The sequence below is a fragment of the Gigantopelta aegis genome, chromosome 9, assembly GCF_016097555.1.
Source record: "Gigantopelta aegis isolate Gae_Host chromosome 9, Gae_host_genome, whole genome shotgun sequence".
Classification (NCBI taxonomy): Eukaryota; Metazoa; Mollusca; class Gastropoda; order Neomphalida; family Peltospiridae; genus Gigantopelta; species Gigantopelta aegis.
In genome coordinates, this window is record NC_054707.1 from 76,151,683 (window position 1) to 76,171,034 (window position 19,352).

The 19,352-nt window shown below is 38.5% G+C and overlaps 2 protein-coding genes and 1 non-coding gene across 4 annotated transcripts in view; 1 reads left to right on the plus strand and 2 right to left on the minus strand.

The window, feature by feature from the left end:
• Positions 1-12,067, minus strand: part of LOC121381083 — a 75,301-nt gene extending 63,234 nt beyond the window's left edge. Inside the window, exon 1 of one of the 2 annotated variants that reach the window (XM_041510183.1) lies at positions 11,954-12,067. Coding sequence is in view for 1 of the 2 variants with exons in the window: in XM_041510184.1 (XP_041366118.1) it covers positions 11,954-11,990 (37 nt within the window). In the remaining variant the exon portion in view is untranslated. The remainder of the gene's footprint in view (positions 1-11,953) is intronic. The other variant, XM_041510184.1, reaches the window with a different exon arrangement.
• Positions 12,068-12,158: 91 nt separating this feature from the next.
• On the plus strand, positions 12,159-12,230 carry Trnaq-uug. The gene has a single exon. It is a non-coding gene; the product is annotated as a tRNA-Gln (tRNA).
• A 1,598-nt stretch (positions 12,231-13,828) lies between these two features.
• LOC121381293 (60S ribosomal protein L15-like) lies at positions 13,829-18,846 on the minus strand. The gene is made up of 4 exons (XM_041510540.1): positions 18,801-18,846; positions 15,998-16,186; positions 15,098-15,234; positions 13,829-14,163 (listed from the first exon to the last, which is right to left on the minus strand). Exons 2-4 carry the CDS (start codon positions 16,167-16,169, stop codon positions 13,858-13,860), a joined length of 615 nt encoding a protein of 204 aa, XP_041366474.1. The 5' UTR covers positions 16,170-16,186; positions 18,801-18,846; the 3' UTR covers positions 13,829-13,857.
• Between the last annotated feature and the right edge of the window lie 506 nt (positions 18,847-19,352).

The following is a 19,352-nucleotide window of genomic DNA, read 5'->3' on the forward strand; positions in this document are numbered from 1 at the left end:
TAGATTTTCTGACCAAATTCACCAAATTGCCGATATTATGTTGTGTCCAGCTTAAACCCTGCAACCCCCACTCCTCCAATCCATATTATCGTTTTTGGAACAACTCTCACAGACTTATTGTGAAAATGAACACTGCACAGTTGACACTGGTCACTGACTCAAGACTGATAAACACAGTGACAGTTATACTGCTATCCAGCACGACCATGCTTGATAAAGTGGACACTCCTGTAACAGAGCCAACCTGAAGAGTCAGAACCCCACTTATAACAACTATAATGAGTCTACATGTATATTGGTATATTTCATGTTCTTCACCAGTTGTCAGTCTCAACGTTTCACAAATTGGCATCTTTTTATTAATGCAAAAGACAAACACATGCAAAGGCACTGATAATTATAGACGGTGACAGTGTATTTCTATTTTTAATAACAGTGACCTTGAACTTTAAATTTACATTCTCTGGTTACCATATTATAACATCATGTACAAATGTGAAATACAAGCTCAAATGCACTTTTAAAAAAGTTGTGTGTGTTCACTATGAACGAATATCGTCAAACGTATACGCTTGATTCGTCGCCTGTGCCGTCATAGCTCGGCATAGCACAAACGACAGCCTATTGTCAGTTTCAGTTAACACGTGCGTTTGCCGATTTCAAATTGTAGGGTTCATCTCAAAAAATTAAGAGAGAAATTTTGCGCTGTAAGAAGAACGTTTGGTTGAGGATACAGTACTAGAGTCTTTCGTTAAAACCAGTTTGATCTTGACAACGTATTGTCAACAGTTGTACCTTCCTATTTCAGAATTAATATTATATAAAGTGTTAGTAGAACTTTCAAAGTTTAGTTTGTATACTAGTAACACATTAATCATGTATATATTTTTAAAATAAAATATACTAATGTAGACAATGAACGGTTTCACTTCTTAATTTTACGTGTTAAAATCTACAAATTCGAATAAATATTCTTTCGTTTGGAAAGGGTAAAGTTAGCGGGGTGATGAGTTTAACAACATCAAAGTTAAAGCATACTGATTTAATAATCATCCGAACAACCGTAAATAAAATGTGATGAGTGCGTCGTTAAATAAAACATATCCTATCCTTCCTTCCATCTGCTGTTGGATGTCAAACATTTTGGTAATTTTGACATATAATCTTAGAGAGGAATTGGGTGCATGTGCAGGGGGAGGGTATTGGAGGTCGAAACCCTTACTTGCCCAAGCTTAAAAAAAATTGAAATGTATTTTCTGGGGGAGCATGGCCCCATATAAACTTCGCTCAACAGTCTATAACCCCAACCCCGCTGAAATCCCTGCACACGCGCCTTGGAAACCCGCTACATTTTTTTTTAGCAAGGGATCGTTTATATGTACCATCCCACAGACAGGATATCACATACCATGGTCTTTTATATACCGGCCAATGGGGATCGATCCTAGACTGACCGCGCATTTCCAAAAAACACCTTTTTAGGTCTAAGTAATGAATAAAAATAACATATAGTCTTAAATTTTTTTACGTAAATCGAACACAGTACCCTCTTCCTCTACCCCTAGAGTGTTACGTAATTAGTAACACCCCCTTACATGTAACGCGTATGCCAACAGCTGGCCACTGTCAAAAATTCAAGGCAAATCCCCCACCCACCGACCCCTGGAAAGGCGTTGTACCATACCTCTCTGTTTTGGAGATATGAGATGACCCCTCAATCAAGACAGTTAAATTTGTTCAAAAATTGCGAAATCTCACGTGATCTCTTGTTGGGGAATTCTATACTTGTGATAAGCCAATGAAAACCGAGACCGGTAGGAGCCCGTCGAAATACTGGCTTTGTTTTTGACCAGCGTAGTGAAACCAATACGGAGTGTGGCGTCATATATGCACCAAACGTAATTGGATTTTCTGTTCTACATGCTTAAATAATAAAAATATTCCGGATACTGCCGCTTTAACAGACACAAAATGCAAACTTGTTCCAGATAGCATGATCTTAATTCTATATGTGAAGTTTCGTAAAAAAAACAAAATCGTTAAAGTGTATGATGACATATGACCCCAAAAAATAAACATTTATACATCCTTAATAAACAGGTACGTCTGGATTTACTAAGCCTGGTTGTTTTTTTAATGCATTAAAAAAACATGTAGTTACACGTGTATAACTAAAAAACAGGCTTTGTAAATTTGGCCTATAGTGTTTTAGCTTAGCTATGATTCACACTGACATTAAAAAATAATTGCCATTTTTCTAAAGTATTCACACATGAATTGCAGCAAATCTGTTACATGTTTGCACATTTTACTAGACAGGGCAGAACATACCATGGCCTTTGATGCACCAGTTGTGGAGCACTGGTTGAGCTTTTCCTGCCCCAATCAGTGCACTGGTAACGTCTATAACACACAATGATGTTCCCACTTTCAACTTTCTTGGCATTTTCACATTTACCTTATTCTAAGTGCAGGCCTCCATCCATCTGTATACTATAACATTCCACTGATTCCAGTTCTAGGCTATCCCTTGTTTTCATCCCAATATTCCCAGAGGACTATTTTTATTACTTGATAAATCTACCTTGATCAAAAGGCTATTGTATTCTTAGATTAGTTAATACAAAGAAATGGAATGTAGGGTTTTTTTCTTCTTCTCTTTTTTTGTTGTGTTTTTTTTAAGTGCATTCAAGCATGCTGTTTTAATTGTCCATAACTTTAGAAAAGTAACAAATGTTTAATTCTCATTTATAATACTTCACTTCAATACATTTTCCATTTTAACTTTATGTCAGTCAATATGGATCAAATAATTAGCTACAGCAATTTGTAGTATATTTTCTACATCATTTAACCATTTAGAACATACCATATAAGTTGATGTTTCCACGCATGCCCTTCTGCAATACCTACTAGCTGTTGCCACTAAATTAAGTTACGAAACAATTTATTATTAATCACCATTTTACCTAGTATGATAAGACTTCACATTTGTCTACAGGGTCAGACCTAGCCTAAAATAGTGACAGTTCAAAAAGAATCAGCGTGCAGTATTAGAGGTACCGTATATCTTCGCCTATAAGTCGAATTTTTTTCACCCAAAAATTATTTTATAACTTGGGGGGTCGACTTATAAGAGGGTAAAAAAATTTCACCCAAAAATATTACCGTTTTGGGGATTATTTTACAAGTTTTATTGTTGAAGTTTGCCCTGTATTTATTCTCAAATATGTTAATTTGACACGTTTGTTTTTTATAACCCTTTTTTTTTCACATTAGAACGGTTTTGGTTATGCAAAAAGGCGAACGATCTCACTCGCATGCCAAGAGAACAGTCCACTTAGTTAAAATAACAGTCATCACTAATAGCAAAAATGTCAACAATACTAACTACCTGTTGCCTGAGTTTATTTTGAAATCTGGTCACTGGCATTAATGGTTGTTCAAACAATGTTTTGTTGGTGATTAACTTCAGCTTAGACTGATATTTGCAGTTCACTATTTGTAATAGGGACATACATAAAAACCAGTGTACTTTCCAGAGTTATCCTCCTTACATGTATTAATATGGCGGCAAAACAGTTGATTAACTGATATTTTCAGTTTTATTGTAGTTATCTGTTGTCAGTGTTTATAAATAAAGTTGTTGTCTGTGCACAAAACCATGCTGTACAGTGCCATACGGTAACAGCCAAACAGCTTTCACTATCTACTAAGGGTATATTTCGTTTTGATGCTATGTTACTTGTTTGCGATGTACAAAACGTTAAAACCGAAGTTTGTAAAATAATTTTCATTTGTTCAAATATTGTACATTATTGTTCTCATGTGCTGAAAATAAGAAATACTTCAATATTTATAAGTTGTTTTTTCATGGGTCGACTTATAAACGGGTCAATAAAAAAACAACGTTTTCAGGGCTTGAAATTAGCCGAGATTGACTTACAGGCGAAGATATACGGTAGACAAAATGGACACTTTTTGTATTTTGTTGTGGGTGGGTGCAACTACCCCCTAGTTGCCCCCTTCTAGATTTAAGCCACGCCTACTACCCACCTCCCCCTACTGACTCGCACTACTTTTGTGCAGCAAGCTGGATTATTCAGGCAACCATATTTAGATATTTTGAAGAAAATACACATGAAAGCTTCAAAAGTAATTTTAAAAATGTATATGATCAATTGATAGAATATGCTATAGCACAGTAGACATGCAGATCTATACACATTGATTTAAAAAACAAAACAAAAAAACCTCTTCGCTAATCATGACATGAGACTCGGTTGGTGGCCAAAGAAATCATGTAGGAAACTTCACACCTGTAACTTACTTATATGCGATGTTCTACAGCTGTTGGTGAAAATTAAACGGTTCCACCGACAGCATAAATGTTAGACATGTTCCCTTCATTCACTTTCATAAAATATAAACTAAACACGAATAGGATGCGTAGTCATACACACTTGTGCACATCGTTTTTTCGGTTCATACTTCCATGAACCAAAAAATAATTGCGGTCAATTCTTAATTAAAATTTACAGGATCGTTTTATATACCCATTTTTTATCTGAGGTAAAGATAAAGATCGTCACAAGTCTGTAGTTGTAAGATCCATATTTATCATATACATATACTCTTCAAAAAAAGAAACGCAAAAGGGTACAAATGGGTTATAACTCCGATTTTATGTTTCCTACCGGTTCATGCTTTGTGAATATAAGGTCATTGCATGTCCCAAACACATTCCCACGGTTACATTCGATAAAACGCAGCTACTGTACAATAAAGTTCCAAAATGTGAATATTCGCAAAAACGCAGCCACGTGCAAACCATGTCACCACTGCACGTGCGTTGTCTGCACGTGCAACATGAACACCGACAGTATAAAAGTGCAGGGTGTTCGCTTGCCTGGCCTCTGTATCTGGCCGACAGTTGACAATCCAGGACATGCCACGTCTCAGTGAACCGCAGAGAAACAATGCCATCGGCCGACTAGACGCAGGCGAATCCAGAACGGCCGTTGCCAGGGCATTCTATGTGTCCCCAAGCACCATCTCCAGACTGTGGGACCGTTACCAGCAACATGGATCAACACGTGACCTCCCTAGATCCGGTCGACCACGGGTCACTACCCCCGGGCAGGACCGCTACATCCGGGTACGCCACCTTCGGGAACGATTGACTACTGCCACCTCCACAGCCGCAGCAATACCAGGTTTGCGCAGGATATCCGACCAGACCGTACGGAACCGCCTACGTGAGGTAGGAATTCGTGCCAGACGTCCAGTTCGAGGTGTCATCTTAACACCACAACACCGTCGACTCCGACTGCAGTGGTGCCAGATTCATCGACAATGGCCTCAACTGCGATGGAGACAGGTGTGGTTCAGTGACGAGTCCCGATTTCTGCTCCGACGTCATGATGGAAGATGTCGCGTGTATAGGCGTCGTGGTGAACGTTATGCGGCAAACTGCGTGCAGGAAGTGGACAGATTCGGCGGGGGTAGTGTCATGGTGTGGGCAGCCATCTCACACACTGGCAGAACTGACCTGGTCCACGTGCAGGGCAACCTGAATGCACAGGGCTACATTGACCAGATCCTCCGGCCACACATCGTTCCAGTTATGGCCAACGCCAACGCAGTGTTCCAACATGACAACGCCAGGCCTCACACAGCACGTCTCACAACGGCTTTCCTACAGAACAACAACATTAATGTCCTTCCTTGGCCATCGATATCACCGGATTTGAACCCAATTGAGCATCTATGGGACGAGTTGGACCGACGCCTCCGACAGCGACAACCACAGCCCCAGACCCTGACCGAGCTGGCAGCAGCCTTGCAGGCCGAGTGGGCCACCATCCCCCGGGACGTCATCCGTACTCTGGTTGCTTCAATGGGCAGGCGGTGCCAGGCAGTTGTCAACACACGCGGAGGCCACACCCGGTATTGACTCCAGATGACCTTGACCTTGGTGGTGTGTCCTATCACTTACTCACAATGGACTAGAGTGAATTGTGAACAATCCTGCAACATTTGGTAATTATCGGACTCACCATTCAATAATTAAATCAATTCTCCAAATGTTACGACAATGTGGTTTTGCGTTTCTTCTTTTGAAGAGTATATATTAGCTAGTATATCCAGTGTAATCAAAGTATGTGATATTTTAAAGATCACATACTTTCAGAATTTTATAACATTGGAAATTAGATGTAAATTCATCTAGATCAAGGCACGTTTATTGACAGTTAAACACTCCATAACTGACATATGCATTCATAGTTATCAAACAAAAACATTTCAATAGCAACTTTATGCACTAGTTTATTTTTATGTAAGGATATCCCAAATGACATCTTTTCCATTCAAAAAGACACTGCAACACATATTCTTATGTCATTTGAATATCGGGTAATGGCCGACTGTAATTAAAGTTGTGTACACAGTTTACAAAAACATGTTATATTAAGACTGAGATTATATGATAAAGAGATTATTGCCCTTGTGTGTTTCAAAATTGTATCATATGTGAACCTCTGGCGTGCATTATACATTATTTTTATTCCTAATATATGATATTGACAATACCGAAAAACACTCTGGTAATAACCCAATCTAATTAAATTAGCTCCACTATTACATGTGGATCTAACAGCAGCCAGTTGGAGCTCATGTCCACCAATCAAAACCTTACTTGCAGAATCATGCCAGTAATTTAAAAATAATTTGAAAACATTCCAAATCCCCCATTGATGTCGCATATCTTGTATCTATGATAGCACTTCGGGATGTCACAATAGTAGAATATGTTGCCTAAATACTGGTAACTCATCAAAACTATGCTAGTATAACTATTACTTACCTCATAGTCATTAGTTTTATGTATCAGTCACATATCGGCGAGGCACAAAAAGGCATGTGCCCATCCTTTTTAGGCCAACATAAATAAAAATACTAATAAAATAAAATCATGTTCGAACAAATCTTACCTCCCCCCCCCCCCCCCCCCATCACAAAACCCCTGATCCGTGCCTGCTTATATAAGAAGGATATATTGTGGTGGATGTGTCCACTGGCATGCTCCTCTGGATAACCTTTATTTAAATTTCAAGTAACTGAAGAACAAAATAGCAAACATGTATGAGACAGGGTGTCAAAGAAGTTTGTTTTGTTTAACAGCAACACTAGAGCACATGAATTTATTAATCATCGGCTGTTGAATGTCAAACATTTGGTCATTTTTGACATAATAGTCTTAGAAAGGAAACACACTACATTTTTTTTATTAGTAGCAAGGGATCTTTTATATGCACCATCCCACAGACAGGATAGCACATATCACAGCCTTTGATATACTAGTCATGGTGCACTGACTGGGGTGTCTTCGGATTCGGGCAAAATGGCTGGCCTGAAACATTTTCACTATGTATTTCCATCATTTTACTCTTATGAATATTAAGGGGTGGGATGTAGCCCAGTGGTAAAGAGCTCGCTCAATGCGCGGTTAGGCTGGGATCGATCCCAGTCGGTGGGCCCATTGGGCTATTTCTCATTCCAGCCAGTGCACCACGACTGGTATATCAAAGGCTGTGGTATATACTACCCTGTCTGTGGGATGGTGCATATAAAAGATCCCTTGCTGCTAATCAAAAAGAGTAGCCCATGACGTGGCGACAGCGGGTTTCCTCTCTCAATATCTGTGTGGTCCTTAACCACATGTCTAACGCCATATAACCATATATAAAATTCACTATTGTTTGGTATCTACGTATACCTTTTACAATATATATGAAGTATCAATAAAATTTTAATAAATTTACCCGTTTTTAATATATTCACAATAAAAAGTCATGTTTTTCCCTATCGCTTGCCAAAAAGTCTCTGAACTCCAAGAGTCAAGTCACATGACCCTGTGACGCACTAACCGGTATAACATGAACATGTGATTCACAGCCTTTTCTGTCATTTTACATGGAAGCGGAACACGTGTATTTTTAAAACGCGAAAATGTTATTCTATTGAATTGAATTGTATGTTTGGAATATTATTTTGAAGATATCTTTCAAATGTGAAACATGGTGAACCATTGTTTGGTATATGGATGTACAAATTAAAGCTGCAGTTAAAGGCAAAAGAAGTTTGCATATTTTTCCGAAAGACAGACGTTGTTTGCACGGAAGCAGTTCTTAAACCGAACATGTGTGTATTGGAAAGGACCGTCAAGATGGGATTCGATTTGCAGTGACCACTTCGCACCTGGGGATTACGACAATTATCTAAGATGGTTGATGGGAATGGCACCAAAACTTTTGTTAAAGAACTTGTCTGTTCCAAGCCTGTATCTCCCCTGTTCAGCCTATTTGCAGCCCGGAGCCCGAACGTCACCCAGAGACAAAAACAAAGCCCGAATGTTAATGCAGAGGTGTACATTGTTCATATTTGGCACAAAGTTACACCTCAACACGATGCATTTATATGTTAAAAAAATAAATGTAGGACAAATATTTGGTACTACGGTTCAAACTGATAGGGAAGTACCCCCAACTGATTTTCTCCTTCCTCACCAATCGAGGTAGCATTAGAATAAATAGACAAATGTGACAAGTCCTAAATGTCCAAACTAACGTCCAATAAGAATGAGCTATTTTCCGAAGAATCATTACATGCTAAGCTACTAGTTAATGAATGAGTGGAATTCACCTGATGCTACGTCACAGGTCAGATGCGGGTCATATCGACTGGATCAGTGTGGGGTTTTTCGAGCGTTTTACAAAAAGTCACTTTATTAATAATTGGGGTGGTATTTTGGTTTTTTATGGTTAATAAAGTAATCTTTATGTATTTCTTTATATATACTGTGTATTAATAATGTGCCATGATTGTGGACCTTTAACCATATAACAGAAAATAAAATGTGTTGAGTGCATCGTTAAATAAAACCTTTCTTTCTTTCTAATGAATATTAAAGTAGTTTTAATCCAAGTGACAATGTGTGGTGATTTGTATGGAACCATATAGCTGTTTGGTAGTAATGCAAATATATGAATATAAGTTATTATCATTCTGGCATTTTTATTTTAACTCAGCCCTACAAAAATGGGAGACTGTATGTCCACCAAAAAAAGTCAGTGTTATAGGCTTCTAGGGTCATTCTCCTTTAACTGTAGCAACTAGAAAATAGTTGTCGCAGCACTTTGACCTCTGATTGTACAGTAATATTTAAATGTATTGTAAAATAATCACTATTTCTGAGTTGTCTAGTTCATTCCCTGTACTTTTGAGTCATTATTGAACCTGCCATTACTCTCCTTTCCCTCCAAAAGGACCGTCGGAAAATGCCGACCCTTAAAAATACCCATGTCGCAAATGAGGATCAGCATAAAACGGGCATCACAAATACATGATTGTTACCTCTAAAGTATGTTTTTATACTCGGGTAAACAACAGCATGGCACCTTTTCAAAACATGCGTCTACTCTACTTAAAATCATCTTAAATTATGGAATATTCACTAATAAATCATGTCGTAAATTCTAGGTCACGTACGTTATCCAATTTGAAAGAGGAAACTACGTAGGCCTGACGGCCTAGATCGATTGGGATTAATGACTAAATTCTGGTAAATATACTTAATTATGTGTATCTGCTCATCCTTCCTCTGAAAAATGTACATTAGAGATGCAGAAAGACAATTAATCCATAATACTGGACCGTGTCTGTAAGGGTGTCACGTACGAACGTTCCCGTCTTACAAAAGTAGACACTTGAGCGCATTAATACATAGTTTGGCTTGGAGTTTCTGAGATGTACAAGGGCACAAGCAGAGAAATGATGATAAAATCTAGTGCATGTATGACTACAGGCCATTCTTACTGCAAATGTCACGTACGAAACTGTCACGTACGTTATCCGACATCCATTAGTCTGCGTTCCAGGCTGAATCAACATTTTAGATACAACATCGACGGGCAAAATTGTCGTCTGCATGGCGCACGTTTGGACCCCGATTTTATTCTTAAATACATCAGGTATGCTAGAGATTCATTAGATATTTTTGCATGTACTGATAGTTCACTACATATAGCCCATAAAGAATCAAGGTTTGAAAAAAAATAAGCTCCGAAATAAATCGTAATGCAGTAACTAACCCTCCCCCCACTGCGACAGTATCTACAAGTAGCCCAGCCGTGGAGGTCACACAAACTACCCCTCCTCCAACCATGCCGGCTGCGACAGTATCTGGCCCTGCCGTGGAGACCGTGCATCAGAAACCGTTCGAACTTGTCCCAATTCCCGCTCCTGTTCATCCAACCGCCTATTTGAACAAATGGGTGATAGTACTGTACAATGGCAAGCTCTATCCTGGAATGGTACAAGCCGTAGATGAGGACGACTTGGAAGTGAAGGCAATGTCTCGCATTGGGCGTAATCGTTTTTACTGGCCCATCTTTGATGATGTTGTACGGTATGCCAATACTGATGTCATTTCCTTAATTGACAAACCTACTCCTGTAACAAGCCGCAGCCGCCATTTTCAAGTTAACCCGTGTGAGTGGGACGCTATAATGAAGGTACTTGGTTTGGATTAAAGGGATTGAATTACATAGGGCCTAACCATAACGTTATTCTTTGAACATGTGGATGGCACTATGGAACAATCATTTTAAACCAAACCGAGTCACGTACGTTATCCCCAGATGTTGTGAGGATACACCGTTCGTGTGTCCTTTGGAGATAATGTGCTGGTATCTTATATATGTCATAGTTAGGGGAGATAACCCTGTACATGTTTTGTTAGAATTGTTTTATTTTAAGCACTTACTTGTTGGTCAAAAATCAATTTATGAACAATTTACTTGTATTACAGGCATATTTTCAGTAACATTCATTAATTAAATGGGCAATATGCACATGATTCTCTAGATTATCATTCTACATGTTAGCCAAGGTCATGGTGATGGATAGTTTTGTTAGTAAATGTAAACAGATTGCAAGAAACTTTTACAAACGACCATATCCTAATTTAACGTCACGTTCGTTATCCGTACCTCTTCTTTTGATACAGTTGTCAATAATAAGTGAACACTTCTGAGTAGTATACTTCCCTTTTGTGTGATTTCATGTGTTTGTTAGGTGCAGATAAACTGTGAAATTTACCTGGAGCAAGTATGTCACCAATTCTATGCTGTTTGGAACATAAGGTATCAATCTGTGCATAAAAATGTAGTCAGAGTGTGTTATTACAAACATCGATCTTGAACAAATTAGTAAAGAAAGTTGTATTTTTCAAGTTGATTTCATTAAAGATGTTTCTTCTTGTTCAGAAAATGTATTTTGTTCACTTCCTAACATGACCAATTTGTATATTTATAGGGTACAATTCCTAAGGAGGGCATGACGGGTCGCGTACGACTTCCTTAGTTCAACATCCGCCACTGTTAAAAGGGCGACTCTTTACAAGGGAATTTATTTTTAAATAGTTACAGACAATTATTTAAGACTATGCAGGCAGGTCACTTTTAACATTCTCAGAAGATATTTATTTTTCAACATTCATACTTTAGGCCTATTGGTTGCTACAGTTAATGGAGAATGACCCTCTAGTGGTGGGACACCCAACCCCCACACCCAGCCTTGTCTTCATTCATTATGTTCATCACTGGAAATAACCGTTGACAGTGATTCTATACAGAAAACAATTACAGCAGTACAAAATCCACAAAATGATTGTACGAATTCATATTTATACCGAACTTAAATTTTACTATAGTTGTGGGAGGTGCCTCAGGTGTGGGTGGAGGATAAATTATACGGCACTGTTACGACTGTATCAGTGTATGTCAGGTTTAGTGTCTTTATTATCAGAATTCATATATTTACTGCATGGATAAAAACAGATGATGATGACGTGTAATATCATTACAAAAAAAAATGTATTTCAACTTACCAAAGACATTAACTCCCATAAAATCGTTGAAAGTCATTTATCTCGATATCTTGCGACTCTCAATGCACACACACCTGTGCGATCACAAATTTATGTCCGAAACGCAAATCGAATATATGCTACATAATGATTGGTTCCTAAAAATAGACACAACTGCAGTCTCGAAGCCTATATTACTCTATTCTCCAACAAAAAGCGTTCAACTGGTCCCATGGTGTAATGGTTAGCACTCTGGACTTTGAATCCAGTGATCCGAGTTCAAATCTCGGTGGGACCTGCTAATGTTTTTTTTACTCTACTACAATATTGTAATTGTTAACATGATGAACAAATATACTTCAAATTATTTCTAGTTTTTATGATCCACGAGGATATAACAATGATTGTATCCAAGACTTTAATCACCAAGACCCTAGTTAAAATTCAGTGCTGGAGTGTAGTGTGTTGGGTGCAATAGATTATAAGTCGTATATAATATCCCTTGCCATGTTTATTACGAATAGTCATGTGGCGTACATAGACCAGGTGTCAAAGTAACCTCGTTGAATACCAAGTAGTTTTAAAATGTGCTGAGGCTAACAATACTGACGGCAAAAGAAACGTTTGTTTTACGACACTACTGGCGCACATTGATTCATTAATCATCGGCTACTGAATGTCAAATATTTTGTAATTCTAACACGTCATCAGAGTAAACCTGCTACATTGTTCCTAATGCACCGAAGGACCGTTTGTATGCATGTAACAGAATAAAACTCAACCTCCACTGAGGAAATTCGAACCACAGACTCTCAGTACGAGTCCGGCGCTCTAACAACTGCAGCGCTCTAACAACTGAGCTAATATGGAAACACTACTGCATACACCCCCCTCAAGTGAAGCTACGTCCCGGAGCTGTGGGCAGAATCGTAACTGGGTTATAATTGTATTTTTGTGTTAAAAACACACCCAGTCCCCTACGTCGGGTCTAAATGTACGAAAAACCAACCTCCACTGAGGGGATTCGAACCATGAACTCTTGTACAGAGTTCGTGGTTCGAATCCCACATACAGAAAAGCACATACCACGGCCTTTGTCCAGTTGTGGTGCACTGATGGGAACAAGCACAAAAATCAGCTGAATAGATCCTCTGAGGTGGTTCGATCCTGCGACGCAACTGATCGAGCTAAATCCCACCCCCTCAGCATTTAATTAACGTGTTCCCATGATCCACAGAACGCTACATGTATTGGTCAACTTCAGACATCGAGATTTGTGTATATAATAGCGGTTATCCAGATTCGGACGCATACTTCAGACATCGTTCCAACGGATTTGTGTATATAATAGCGGTTATCCAGATTCGGACGCATACTTCAGACATCGTTCCAACGGATTTGTGTATATAATAGCGGTTATCCAGATTCGGATGCACTCTTCAGACATTGTTCCTAAGGATCTCTCTGAGTGTGTGTGTGTGTCTGTGGGTATATATATATATATATATATATATATATATATATCCTATGGTGGTTATCCAGATTCGGAAATGTCCGAATCTGGATAACGGCTATGTATACACAGATCCGTTGGAACTATGTCTTAAGTGTGTGGGGCGAGGAGGGACAAAGTATTTAGTGGGGAAAATTCGGGCAGTTTATCTGGGTAAAATTTCAGGCAAATCAACCCCTCCAGCCCCCCTAAATCAAAGAGTCCCCATACGCCCATGGGTGAAAGTAATGCCCAATCTAATAGTAAAGTCTGAAATTCAGAAATAACAAAAATATTGTTTTTTGCATACAAGTTTATTCAGAGCTTGCTTCTTGAATTTGTTTCCACCAACAAGCAATTAAATTTCTGGGTTTTTTTAATAACAGCAGAAACGATTTTTGAAAAAAAAAAAAAAAAAAAAGTTATCATCTTCTTATCGCTTTCTGCGGATACTGAGGGAATTCTTCCTCTTCCAGTTCTTCCTGCGTGAACCTCCAGTGGTCTGGGTGAAGTGATGACCTTTGCCGAGACCTCTTGATGACTTGCCCGCAGAGGTAAGGCCACGTAGTTCACGGTGCTTATGGACGGCCTTGCATATCCAGTTGGCTTCTGGATTGCTCCGAATAGCCTTGTGGAATGGGTCGACCAAAATCACTTCATAGAACTTGTACGTGGAGTCTTGACCTACCCAGTACGAGTTCAAGACTCGAAGTCCACCACATCTACGACCAACACGCTCCTGGAAAAATTAAAATATTACAAAATAAAGCACCAAAAAAATATTCTATAAATCCTGCATTTCCCATGGCAATCGGCAATGCTATGAAATTTTTAATTCTCCACAGCACTGGGTTTTTTGCTGTGGACTATATTGTATTTTTTTCCCCACTGCATGTTTTCTTGCTGTAGAGATTGTAATTGCAGGGGTTGTTGTACCACATACCTGGGGTGGGCTAATCATAGAATGTGCATGCTATATGCCAAACTTTCATATTATCAAGGGAGCATGCAAACTTGGTACTGAATTAATACCAATAAATTGAGGCCGAAATTACTACCTGTTCATGTTCATCAACTTGGATTTTTCATTATGAATACTGTCAAGCTTTGGCAAGTATGGAGAATTAAATGCGACTTACAGAAAAATTAAATGCAAGCAGCACAGATGTGTCAAATGTAGATATTACTGGCTTTATGCAAACTTTACATTATTAGCGTGCCTACATCTAAAAGAGGTTCAGGTACCACACAAACTAAAACACTGTGCAGAACACAAGGGAAACAACTCTTTCTACAAAAAAAACACACCCTCAAACATTTGAGTACTGGCATTTAGCTTTTAAGCAATAGGTGTCCTTATCTCCCAAGTTCAAAGGCCACAACTCAGTCACAAATAGGTAAATTGTGATGCAAGTCAAACTATCTGTAACAGTACATACATGTTAAAGCTAAACACAAAATATCTTGAGGTATTGTGAATATTCGGTAAACTATATGTAGGACAGGCCAAACCTATAGTTTAAGTTATGTTTTGTTTAATGACACCAGCACACATCGACTGGAATTGATCCTAGACCAACCATGCATCAAGCGAGTGCATTACCACTGGGCTACATCCCGCCCCCACTCTAGTTGGACCAGTAGTAGACTAATAATCCTATAGAAACAATTACCTCTGCAACACTTCTGTGGGAGCGCTGAAACTTGAGCTGGTTAACTCCATGAGTCTTGGGTTTACCATACGTACAGCCCTTGGGAACTGGTCGCTTGCGGCCTCCACGACGAACACGCACTCGGTAGATAACATAGCCTGAGAAATAGAGAAATATTTTACAGGTATACAATATTTCAATGTTCAAGATAATTTTTGTCATATTCCTTCACTTTTGCCAATACAATAACAAATTCAGTTGGAATCTAATGGCACCATTTTGTGCTTTATGTAACTTGTATCTGCTATTTTGTCACACCCGAGTAGATTTTTATTTTTAATGTTTTGAATAAAGATATCAATTAATCATGGTATGCAGGATGTCAAATTTTTTTTTTAAAGTCTTCAGAGAAAAACCTTGTAATTTTTTTCCATTACCAGCCAGTGACCTTTCCATTGCCAGCTCTGGGTGTGCAAACATTTCATGAAATTATCCATGCCTGACAATTTTAACTTGGCCAAAAGGGTTATGCAAAATAAATTCAGGAAACTATTTCATTTCCACATAATCTACGTAAATAAAGTATGTGGAAGAAATTTTGGTTATGCAAAACCAGACTTGCACTTATAGATCTTGCAATTTTTCAGAGACCCGTTATCCATTAAACTTAGTAAACAAGCCTTTTTTTCTTGAATTTTTTGCCTAATTTTAATCAACATTAAACTATCTAAAATACCATAAAAGTTAGAAAAATCTACAAAAATAATACTTACCGATTCAAACATGATCATTATTTTATGTATTTATAAAACATTTAAGTGAATTTATGCCAGTAAAAATTATAAACTTGTATCCACTCAACATAGTTTTTGTCAAAAAATTAATCCAGTAGTTTAAAGGTTAATGTACGTCCACGAATACCTTGTTTTGCCTTGTATCCAAGTCTGCGGGCCTTGTCTGGGCGAGTTGGGCGTGGGGCTCGGTGGATTGCAGAGAGTTGTCTGTATTGCCAGCATCGAATACGAAGCAAAAATCTTAGCACATCACTCTGTTTCTTTCGATAGATTTCTTGCATATACTTGTACGCACCCATGGTTTCTGTTTACAAACCTGAAAATATTACACCAAGCTAACGTTAAATAAATGTCACAAATAATCACCAATTCAGGGTTTTCGTCAAGACAAACATGATGATGCAAATAAATACATGTATGTACACAGTGTCACAATTCAGGATTTACTTTCCAAACCTGATGCCCATACTATGCCAATTAGTGATTATATTTAATCTAAAGCCGATTAGTGATTATATTTAATCTAAAGCTATCAGCAGTCAAAATATACATCATTCTGAAATTAGTGACTTTTCATAGTGAAAAAACAACTTCCAGTATTCCATCATGAATAATTGCAATATAACACAGACAGCAAAATCTGAATACCACTTGCATTTTAATGACTGGCACACACCAACCAATTAATGCAGAGGTTACTGGGCAAAGATTGACAGTCGCATCTAATCTCCAGTTTTGCCCCGATTAGACTGCGTACAGGTGCATTGTCAGACTACTGGTGACCAGACAGTAATTTGCGTTAATTGGCAGGTGTGTCGAGCATCAACTGCAACAACATTCTGGCTTAACAAAACCTATCTACGGAAGGACTTTACTTTGGCACAGTCACTAACCGTAACTATTTATTGTAAGTATTTATATAATGTTCTTTATAAGTGACAGTGCCAAAGGAAAGTCCTACCAATATTTGTTACTGGCGAACTAGAAAATTATCAATTTAAATGTAGTTCACGTCAAAACTTTGATGGGTTTTTTGTATTAGACTGGGAATCTTTGTCTTCCATGTGGTAGTCACCCATTCTGGGTTTTCACTAGCCCGAGTACTCTGACTGTAAGAGAGCTAGACGGACATTTGGACATAAACACGCTCTCATTAGTCAGAGACCAACCTATGTCTTTTTTTGGCAATTCCTGACTACCAAACGGTAGGCAACGAGTCCCGCTCTAATACCACAACAATCCTATGTTTGACGTCAAATACCTTTACATCAATCATTTTCGAGTTAAGTGATACAAAAAAATCCACATATTAATCACTAATACACATACTACAGAAAGAAACCCGACAGCACCCACATTCAGCTACGCTTCGTGACACTCCGTCGCAACAATTACAAAGCTCGGCGATCTATTTCGAGACTGGGCGATTCCGCTTTGTGCAGCAGTTACAGGGGTCGTCTCATAAGAGGCGGCAGTACGTAGCACATACTTTTGCCGTATCCTGTCGATAACACCCCAAATGTATCCTTCAAATTCAAAATGGAATCAATAATGTGTAATTGTTTTGGTTTAATGACGTAATGAAATCCAAATTCATCCAAAACGGCATTAGCCAACTCTTCCATGTCGTAACTTCGCTTGATATGAGACGGCCCCTGTAACTGCTGCACAAGGCGGAATCGCCCAGTGTGCGATCACGTGGTCTACGTCTCGAAATAGATCGCCGAGCTTTGCAATTGTTGCGACGGAGTGTCACGAAGCGTAGCTGAATGTGGGTGCTGTCGGGTTTCTTTCTGTAGTAAGTGTATTAGTGATTAATATGTGGATTTTTTTGTATCACTTAACTCGAAAATGATTGATGTAAAGGTATTTGACGTCAAACATAGGATTGTTGTGGTATTAGAGCGGGACTCGTTGCCTACCGTTTGGTAGTCAGGAATTGCCAAAAAAAGACATAGGTTGGTCTCTGACTGTAATGAGAGCGTGTTTATGTCCAAATGTCCGTCTAGCTCTCTTACAGTCAGAGTACTCGGGCTAGGTTTTCACTAGAGTAATCTCCGACAGTGATCATGAACCATAAAAATGTCTGTCTATCTCTCGAACACCAGAGTAGGTCTACTCAGGCTATAGCATAGTTATTTAACAGTCTGCCATGAGAAAGAAAAATAAATATTTTATTTAACGACGCACTCAACACATTTTATTTACAGTTATATGGCGTTACGGACTATACAGATTTTGAGAGGAAACCCGTTGTCACCACTACATGGGGCTACTCTTTCAGATTAGCAGCAAGGGATCTTTTATTTGTGCTTCCCACAAGCAGGATAGCACAAACCATGGCCTTTGTTGAACCACTTATGGATCACTGGTCGGTGTAAGTGGTTTACACCTACCCATTGAGCATTGCGGAGCACTCACTCTGGGTTTGGAATCTGGATTAAAAATCCCATGCCTCGACTGGGATCCGAACCCAGTACCTATCCAACCTGTAGACTGATGGCCTAAACACGACGCTGGTAGTCTGCCATGAGAAACATGAGTAAAATAAAGACCATCTTCAGATCGATTTATCATTTAAGGACCTTTAGGCAAGTTGAAAAAGCTAGACGACCAGTCGCATCGTTTCAACAACAAACACTGTATTGCAATGCGATACATTTTCCAAGTAAGTGTGGACGGGAATGGAGTGATCATTCGTCTTTTTAAGTTGAGGACAAGAGTTTTTTGGGGTTTTTTACCGCCTATCCAGATCCCTCATCTCAAATAAGTTTAGATTTTTTGTTCCAGCAAATACTATCGTAACACGATTAATGTTTGCACGATAGTGTAAATATATATATATTTATTTAACTGGCGTACACTACTGATGTATGTATATTGTTTCTTATCTACGATTTATTAGATTTTAAAGGAACGATTCCATCAACCTGCCATACGATCGGAAACCTTAGCCGGAAAAGGAAGTGGATATACATTCTGTGTGTTTGTGTTGTTTCTAACCTTTTTTACAAGCGCACCGATCGCTAAGTTACTAGAACGAGTTGGAGTTCGTATTTGTTTAACAACACCACTAGAGCACATTGATTTATTAACCATCGGCTTTTAGATGTAAAACATTTGATAATTCTGACATGTAGTCTTCGAGAAGAAACCCATTAATTTTATTACATTATAAGCAATGGATAAATATATATACTGAACAGCATTGAAAACGTACCACCAGTTGATGATAACAAATGTAAATGGGGTGTATATCAGCATTAAAAATATCAACGAATAAGTACCGTATTACCTTATAGACCATGCATGACCACGAATAACTTACAAAACGATTGCCTAAACACTTCATGAAATTACAACACCAAAACACAACATATTGCATGCATAGCATGAGAAACGTAAATTGAATATGCAAATCATGATGATTGTGCTATAAAAGATGGTCTGTGAAAAGCCACTTTCAGTTATTCATTTATTTA

Excerpts from the sequence above, each read along its gene's own strand:
- LOC121381293 (XM_041510540.1), bottom strand. The coding sequence starts at position 16,169 with ATGGGTGCGTACAAGTATATGCAAGAAATCTATCGAAAGAAACAGAGT. Across the intron at positions 15,235-15,997 it reads TGGATACAAGGCAAAACAAG|GCTATGTTATCTACCGAGTG; the intron begins GTATTCGTGGAC and ends TCTATTTCTCAG. Across the intron at positions 14,164-15,097 it reads CCCACAGAAGTGTTGCAGAG|GAGCGTGTTGGTCGTAGATG; the intron begins GTAATTGTTTCT and ends TAATTTTTCCAG.